The sequence below is a fragment of the Manacus vitellinus genome, unplaced genomic scaffold (assembly GCF_001715985.3).
Source record: "Manacus vitellinus isolate BGI_N305 unplaced genomic scaffold, ASM171598v3 scaffold_170_pilon, whole genome shotgun sequence".
In the NCBI taxonomy this organism is placed as follows: domain Eukaryota; kingdom Metazoa; phylum Chordata; class Aves; order Passeriformes; family Pipridae; genus Manacus; species Manacus vitellinus.
The window spans coordinates 30,236-38,881 of NW_021939198.1; the positions used below are offsets into that span (position 1 = coordinate 30,236).

General features: G+C 49.4%; 1 protein-coding gene across 1 annotated transcript; it reads right to left on the minus strand.

The window, feature by feature from the left end:
- Nucleotides 1–5,176: 5,176 nt before the first annotated feature.
- On the minus strand, nucleotides 5,177–8,165 carry LOC103766820 (natterin-3). Its single transcript, XM_029958860.1, has 4 exons — nucleotides 8,110–8,165; nucleotides 7,301–7,344; nucleotides 6,959–7,049; nucleotides 5,177–6,409 (listed from the first exon to the last, which is right to left on the minus strand). The coding sequence occupies exons 2-4, from the start codon at nucleotides 7,316–7,318 to the stop codon at nucleotides 5,409–5,411; spliced, it is 1,110 nt and encodes a 369-aa protein (XP_029814720.1). The 5' UTR covers nucleotides 7,319–7,344; nucleotides 8,110–8,165; the 3' UTR covers nucleotides 5,177–5,408.
- Between the last annotated feature and the right edge of the window lie 481 nt (nucleotides 8,166–8,646).

Sequence of the window (8,646 nt, forward strand, 5' to 3'; positions counted from 1 at the left end):
CAGGGGCCCAGGCAGCTGCCAGGTGGCAAGGCCTGAGCCCCGAGCCAGCAGCAGCACCGGGCCCTGCCCACGGTGCTCCCGCCCAAGGCTGGGCCCTGCAGGCAGGGCAGAACCCCCTCCCTGGGGCGGCCTCGCTGCCCCGGCCCTCGGCCGGCCCAGCCTCTCCCTGTGTGCGCTCCCCACAGCACAGGCTGCACTGGGGCATTTGCTGCGGGGCCCTGCAGAGCTGCCCCGAGGGAACACCTCCTCTGGGAGGTCACGGCCTATCCTCTCCATTCCGGAATGGCCCCTGGCAACCAAAGAACCAGCGCCCCACAGCCCCACGGTGTAGCCCCAGCCCTGTGCCACGGGCCTCCAGGGCTTCCCGTGACAAAGCACCCCCTCCAAACCCTTGTCAGGTATGAAATTGGCTGACAGGGCTCACGGATGCTTTTAGGAAATAGGTACAAGCTTTTCTTGAATACCTGGGGGTCATTTTTTTAATTATTAGTGTTTAGAGTTATCCATTTGAGGGCAGGATGTCCTCTAGGCCACTGTTTTGTTCCATTTTGAGTGAGAAATATTTTTCAAAGAAATGGGATGGAGTTGAAGTTGTGTGTGTTGGCAAGAAGGGATTTCAGTTCAGAGAAATCAATCCAATGGAAGAGTCAGAAGATCTCTCAGTTCTGTGGGATGTGAGTGTAACACCAGTGGTGTGGAATAAGAGGTAGAGACTGTGTTGGGTGTGGCTGAGCTGGAGTTCCTCTTCCCACAGCCCCCTCCCAGTGCTGGGCTCTGCAGGGGGAGCTGGCAAGGGGTAGAGAACATGACCCTGTTTTGGCTCCTGCTGGGCAGGGCTGGCACAGCATCAGTGCTGTCTCCCAACATTCCCCCCATCCAGGGGCTGGGGGTGGGCACAGCCAGGTCAGCTGAGCCCAATGAGCCCAAGGGATATTCCAACCCCTGTGCCCATGCCAGCTCAGATAGAAAAGCTGAGGGAAGGAGGAGAAAAGGGGGCAGTAGTTATTCCCAGAGTTTGCCTTCCGGAAAGTGCCGCACCATGCTGAGGGGAAGGACAAAATAAACCTTTTTTTTTTGGCGGTGAGGGGAAAAGATGTTTTTAGGGCTCCCTGAGGCCCTTGGGGAGAGTGACAGGAATGTTCCGTTGGTGCCTTTCCAGACTGGCTCCCTCTGAGCTGCCCCTGCAGGGGGAGGGGTTCCCGAACCCACTGCTCTGAAAACCTTCCAAGGCCTTTGCAGAACCACTGCTTGGGGTTGAATTGTGTTTTCTGCTCCTTGCAGGCTCAGCTGACCACAAACAGGCCTTTTTTGTGTCCACCAAACCTGTAAATCGTTGCCCTTTAAAGTAACAAGTCAGCATCGACTGATTGCGAGAGATTTGTTGTGCCCACATAATATGTGGTGTTTGTACTGCCAAAACCTCCAGTGTGACATCCCTCTCACTTCAGACCTTGTGCAGTGAAATAAACCTTTTCTCCTGCTTTAATGTGACAAGAAGGATGAGGTGTCCAAGCCATGACGTGAATCTCCCAAGTATTATCAGCGTCAATGATTCCAGGGAGCACAAGAGGCCTGCATGAGTTGTGGATGAGCACTCTAACAAAAATGCACTGTAACCGTTCCCTAGCGGTCCCCAAACCCCCGTGGGGAGTAACTGCACAGCTGTATCAGTTAACAAGACTGACTGGGAGATGACCAGGTCCACTCCGGCACTCGCTGTGGTGGCTGGCAGAGAGCAGGGACACGGGGCCGGAGGAGGCGGCGGTGGAAGTGGATGTGCGGGGCCGGGCTGAGCGCTGGATTTGCGGGCGCGGCAGAAGCAGTGGCACAGGGTGAGGGGTTTAGCAGGGCTGTTCCCGAGGCACCTTGTGATGAGTCATTGTCAGCAGGAGGCAGATATAAATCTGCTCTTTTTCAGAATCGACCCAGGGTGGGTCAAGAGGATCACTGGGGTTTGAGTCTTGGGTTGTGAGCGGGAATTGTTTCTCCTTAGAATCATTCTCTGCGAGGGGTGCACCCACCAAAGAAAGTAAATCAGTTCCATTTGTGGCTTACAGGTGGCTTAATGCCGAAAACACCTGTTGCCATGTTGACAATAAATTTAAAGCTTTTTCACAGCTTTTTCATACGGCAACATTCAAGTTTCCCTCTAGAGGAAACCAGGAGCAATTGTCACGTACCCAAACTAGCAGCGTTACCAACGACAACTGGCAGACATTACTGCTTTATATCTTTAATATCTTTGTGAGTATCTGCATCTGATTTTTTTGTTCCCGTGTTAGTGATTCCCATGGTTCCCAGCTGCTCACCTGCTGTCCTGCAGAGGTGATGGATGCACACAGTCAAATCCTGTCCCGGGTCGCTGTCCTGGTTCAGCTGGGCTATGCCACTGGAATTCCGGCTATATTTTCTGGATTAATTTTGCATGCTCCACTTCGGCAACATTTGTGGCATACTGGGGCATGGACCCCAAGGAGTGTGGTATAATGGAATAATTTATTGCAGTTCCTTCACAGTTTATATACCATGTTACATCAGCAGTAAATTCCTCTTGGTAATTTTTCTCTGTATCTGCTTTATGTCCTTGAGAAACATAGTCCCAAGCAATTTCCCACACACAAGGATACATCTCACCACATCCGCATTTATCTTGCCAAGTTCTCCTTCTGAGTTTCTCCCAGGGTCATAGAATCTCAGTTCCCTACAGGTTTTCACAGCAGTGGGGTTGGGAACCCCTCTCCCTGCAGGGTCAGCTCAGTCCAGTGTAGTGGATTGGCTCTGACTAGAGGCCAGGTACCCACTAAAGCTGCTCTCTCAGTCCCCTCTGCAACTGGACAGAGGAGAGAAAATATAACGAAGGGTTGATGAGTTGAGATAAGGACTGGGAGAGATCATTCACTGGTCATCGTCATGGGCAAAACAGACTCAAAGTGGGGATATTAAATAAATATATTATCAACAGAATCAGAACAGGAGAATGAGAAGTAAAATACATTTCAAAACCACCTTTCCCCACCCCTCCTTCCTTCCAGGTTCTCCTTCCTCCCCACCCACTGCTGCAGGGGGACAGGGAATGGGGGTTACGGTCAGTTACTCTTCCTGTCGCTGCTCAGGGAGAGGAGTTGGAGTCCTTCCCCTGATCCCGTGGGGTCCCTCCCACGGGAGAGAGTTCTTCACCAACTTCTCCAACGTGAGCCCATCCCACGGGCAACAGTTCTTCCCAAACTGCTGCAACATGGGTCATTTTTCCATGGGGTCAGTCCTTCAGGCTCAGACTGCTCCAGCGTGGGTCCCCCACAGGGCCACAGGTCCTACCAGGAAAACCGACTCCAGCGTGGGCTCCTCTCCCCGCGGGTCAGCAGGTCCCTGCCAGGACCCTGCTCCAGCAGGGGCCTCCCACGGGGTCCCTGCCTCCTTCGGGCACCCCCTGCTCCGGTGTGGGTGGATCTCTGCACTCCCCTGTGCCCTGTGGGCTGCAGGGGCACAGCTCCTGCCCATGGTCTCCTCCTCCTCCCGCCCTGCCCTCGGTGTCTGCAGAGCCGGCCACACGTTCTCACTCTGCTCTTCTCGGGCTGCAATTTCATCTGCCCAATCACTTTTTTTTCTCCTTCTTCAATATGTTATCACAGAGGCGTTTCTGTCACTCCTGATGGGCTCGGCCTTGGTGGGTCCATCCTGGAGCTGCTGGAATTGGCTCTGGACATGGGGGAAGCTTCTGGAAGCTTCTCAAAGAAGCCACTCCTGTAGCCCCCCCGCTACCAAAACCTGGCCATGCAAACCCATATACATAGATGTATATTAATATATGTATGTAATTCATTTATTATATAATATCTAATATCTATTTATATTCTTATGTAATGATATGAATATATAATATATAAATGTTATATATAACTCTCTATATAATATAAATATTATATAAAAATCTATTAAAACTTATAAATATCTGTAAAAATATATTAAAATAAATAAAATAGATAAATATATTTATATTCAATAATATTCAATATATTTTATGTGCAATATAATAATTTTATGATAAATTATACTTTATATATTTCTATTTATGTAAATGTATTTTCTATTTATATTATATAATTATTTTTTATTTTATACTATTTTATCCTTAGAAATATTTTATATATCTATTTTATAAATTTATTTGTAAAGTGTAAATAACAATCTCAGAAGCAATGTATTGGTTTGATAATAAATCAATTATAGAGGAAATTTTTCAGTTCAGTCTTGATTTTTCAGCAGGTCTTTTTCCCTTGGGGAATTTCTAAAATATTCTAAAATTGAAAAAACTCTGTTAAAATAAATATTTTTTCTGATCCGTTGACCAGTATAATTTAATATTTATTGATTTCATATGGAATAATTAACTTCTTCATCTTTTTTTTCAACAAGATCGAAGAAGGAGGAGGTGGGAGGTAAATGCTCCCTAAAATTTAATTTTAAAAAGTTTTAATGAATTAATTTTTAAAAAATATTTTTAAAAAATTATTTACATTTATTGAAGAAAAAGGAATTAAAATTGTAAAGGAAACGTAATTAAAGTTTTAAATTTAATTTTAAATTCAAGTTTTTAAATTCTACAGAGAATGCAGATGGGAAAACTGGCGTTCTCGTTTATTTCACCCTCATTTTGTAGGACTTTTTTTGAGAAAACCAAAGAATTCTCCAGGAAAAAATGGATTTTGGGGTTCTGCCCCCTCCCTCCACCAGACACAGCAGGACCCCAGTGAGCTGCCGGCCCCGCTCGCCCTCGGTGCCCACCTGGTGCCCCCTCACTGTGCCCGGAGCCGGTGTGGAATTCCTGGAGCAGCTGGATGGCAAACGGCACCCGGGGGGTCTGGACTGCTCCCAGCCCCCTGGCCCCCCTCACCTCTCTGGGGACACCCCCCTCCCCCAGGAAATTTGAGGTCTCCCCAGATCCCTGTCTCCCTCCCTTCAAAAATTTGGGGTCTCCCCAAATCTTTTCTCTCCCCCCCCAAAATTTGGGGCATTCCCAAATCCTTGTGTTCCCCCTAAGCTCCCTGGGTCCCCTCAGATCTCTGGAACACCCCTCCCAACATTCCAGGACTCCCAATCCCTCTCCACCCTCCAGTTCTGGACTGCCCCAGGGACCCCCCATCCCAGATTCTACAGAATTTTTGGAGAAAACAGGAAATTCAGTCAGAAAATGCCATGTTTTTGCACAGTTTTGCCATGTGGTTTCAGAAAGGGATAAAGGTCATGCCACAAAAAGCAAAAATATGGGGAAACCCACCAAATCCAAGCATTGCCCTGCATTCCAAGTTTCTGCTATTGCATTTTGTGGGATTATTTAGGGGAAAAACACCAGGAAAAATCTTTGGAGAGGAATTTTGGGATCCAGCCCAAAGTCCAGCATAGGTCCCTCCCTATGCTGGACATGGCGGGACCCTGGCGAGTTCCCGGCATTGCTCAATCCTGGCACTGACCCCAGTGACCACCCGGGTCTGTGCCCAGCCAGTGACCCCCACACTGTGCTGGAATCCATCACGGAATTCCCGGCGGAGCTGGGCAGTGAACATCACCTGGAGGTCACGCCGGCGTCCCCGGAGCACCGCGGTGCATTCCGAGCGCGCCGGCACCTCCTCCCGCACCTCGTGGGGCCCGTGGGACACGAACTTAGCGATGCTGGCCCCGCCCACCCACGGCAGGGAGGTGACGTTGGCCGCAGCCCAGCCCGGCCCGGTGAGGACCAACGGGGCCGCCCAGAGCGTCCCGCGCACGGTGGCCAGCGCGGGGTGATCTGAGCGCCACGTGTGCTCCGTCTCCGTGGCCTCTTCCAAGAAGGTGGACCCTGGGGCTGCCCCACAGCCTTCGTTCTGCACTGGAGCCTCGGCCAAGACCACGTCCTCAGAATGTTCCAGTGCCGTGCTCAGGTTGTAGGCAACGTCCACGATGGAGATGTCGGATGGGCCCGTCTTGACTACCAAGACTTGATACCACTTGTACCAAACCTCCTCCCCCCCCAGTGCCACGAAAAGTGCCCGGTGCTCCTTGGAGACCTTTCCAAGCCCATCCCGGCTCCGCCCCACGAAGATGTCAACCGATGGGCAACTCTCCACAGCATTTTCTGGGACGGTGCCAAAGGAATCATCCACCCAATCCAAGGTCTCAAAGCCGCCGGCGTTGACTAAGATGTTGAAGTTGGAGGTGTGCTTCTCCTGTCCCCTGTTCGGGAAGTAGCAATAGGGGCCCCTGACGGGATCGTAGGAGCCGGAATTGCAGCCGAGCTCCATCGTGGAACAGATGAATTCCAGGCGCCCGGTATGGCGGTTCCAGCTGGAGACGGCGTCGGGGGGAAGACGGCCTTGGAAGGGCTCCCACTTGAGGTGGGAAGGGGGACCCTGGTCTCGCTTTCGGATGGGAGTGTCTGAGGAGGTAATGGGGGGGGGTAAAAAAAGGGGAGGAGTTTTTGGGAAAAGGAGGGAATTCTGTCCCGGACTGGAGGGTGGGAGAGGCCAGAGGGATGTTCTGGAAGAGGTGGGTGGGGTTGGGTTGGAACTGGGGTCAAGGGTCAGTGACTGGGCTACTGGGAGGGGACAGGGCACACTGGGAGAGGATTGGGGGGCACTGGGATAGACTGGGAGAGGGAGGAACTGGGTCACTGGGAAGGGATTGGTGGGCACTGTGAGGGACTGGAATATACTGTGAGGGAACTGGGATGTACTGAGCGGGGAACTGGGATCACTGGGAGAGAATTGGGAGGGGCTGGGCATGAAATGGGATTTATTGGAAGGGGAACTGGGGTCACTGGGAGAGGACTGGGGGGCACTGGGATAGACAGGGTTGGGACTGGGATATGCTGGGAGGGAACTGGGATATAATGGGAGGGGATTGGGGGAACTGGAAGGCATTGGGACATACTGGGAGGGAGGGAACTGGGAGGGACTGGAAGGGGCTGGGAGGGCCCAAGACTCACTGAGGACATCCAGGAGCCTACTTCCTGGCACTTCCACGGCTGGAATTCCCAGAATTCCCAAAATTCCAAGGTCAAGCAAGAGGAGGAAGATCTGGGGGGGAACCATGGGAGGCGTCACCTACTCCCATCCAAATTACCACATCTCAAATTCCTCTTTTTCCACTGACATTTTAAGATGAAATCCCCCAAATTCCTTGATTTTGGATTTAATTAAATTAATTTCATTTAATTTTGAATTTTTTAAGAATTAAAATTTTCTGGCTCTGGGAAAAAAATCCCTGTTTTTGCCCCGAAATGCTTCAAAATTCCCAAAAGATCTTTAAATCCTGAGCCCAGCCATACCTGGAGCAGTGGCATCATGGATCCACTGGAGTCTGTGGGAAAATCTGAAATTTAAAAAAAAAACACATGAATTTTAGCAGCCCTGGGGCCATGTCCCCTCGAAATCCACATTTTGGGATCCCCATTCCCAAGTTTCACATTTTGGGGTCTCTCCATCCAAATTTTGGGATCCATCCCTCAAAAATTTGGGATCCCCCCTTCCAAAAAACCCCATTTTGGGGCTCCCCATCTCTAAATGTTGGGGTCTCCCTTCCCAAAATCCAAATCTTGGGACTTCTTGTTTCCCAAATTCCATATTTTACGGTTCCCCAAATCCCAGGTCCATATTTTGGTGTTCCCCCTTTTCAAACTCCACATTTTGGGGTTCCCTCCCTCCAAATTTTGCATTCCCTTCCCAAATCCAAATTTTGGGGTTGCCAGACTCCATATTTTGTAGTCCCCCCTCAAACTCCAAATTTTGGGGTCTCCAATTCCCAAATTCCATGTTTTGGGTTCCCCTGTTCCCAAACACCAAAATGTGAGGTTCTTTTGTTCCCAAAATGCACATTTTGGGGTCTCTCTCTCTAAATTTTGGGATCCCCCTTCCCAAAATTGACATTTTGGGATTCTCCACTTCCCAAATACACATTTTGGAGTTCCTCAGCTCCGAATTTTGGGATCCCCCCTCCCAAACTCCTCATTTTTAGGCTGCCGAATTCCCAGATCCACGTTTTGGGCTCCCTCTCCCCCCGATCCAAATTTCGGGGTCTCACCTCCCAAAATCAACATTTTGGGGCTCCTCAGCTCCATATTATGGGGTCCCTCCTTACCTCTGATCCGATTTCCGCGTAAATCACTTTTTTTTGGTTGTTTTCAGTCCTTCCGAGCTGTTTTCTGTGATATTTGAGCCCTGAAAAGTCCCCCCAAAACCAGGAAAAACGTCAAAAAATGTAAAAAATAAAAAAGGAAGTGGGATTTTGTGGGAGATTTTTCTGCATTTTGGGGACTTTTCACTTCACTTTTCAGGGGTTGTTTTTAAATTTGAGTCCCAGAATTGTCCTGGAGTCCCAAAACACAGCTTGAAAATAGGAGTTTTTGAGGGAAATCCCCGTAATTCCTGTTTTTCCCTTTGGTGAATTAAAAAAAAATAACATTTTTTAGGAATAATCTTTGTTTTATTCTCAAAAGTGGCAAAGTCTCTGGGGCCCCAAAAATCAGCTCAAAGACCACAAGATCAGCCAAGGACCCAAAAAATGACCCCAAAACTCAGCCCAATGATCTCAAAAATGAGGCAAAAATGAGGCAAAAGACACCCAAAATCAGGTCAAAGACCTGGAAAATGAGGTAAAAGACCCAAAAAATAGTCC

Bases quoted from the DNA above. Each gene is read 5' to 3' on its own strand.
- LOC103766820 (XM_029958860.1), bottom strand. The intron at 6,410-6,958 runs GTGAGTCTTGGG...TTACCTCCTCAG, and splicing joins TAGGCTCCTGGATGTCCTCA to ACACTCCCATCCGAAAGCGA.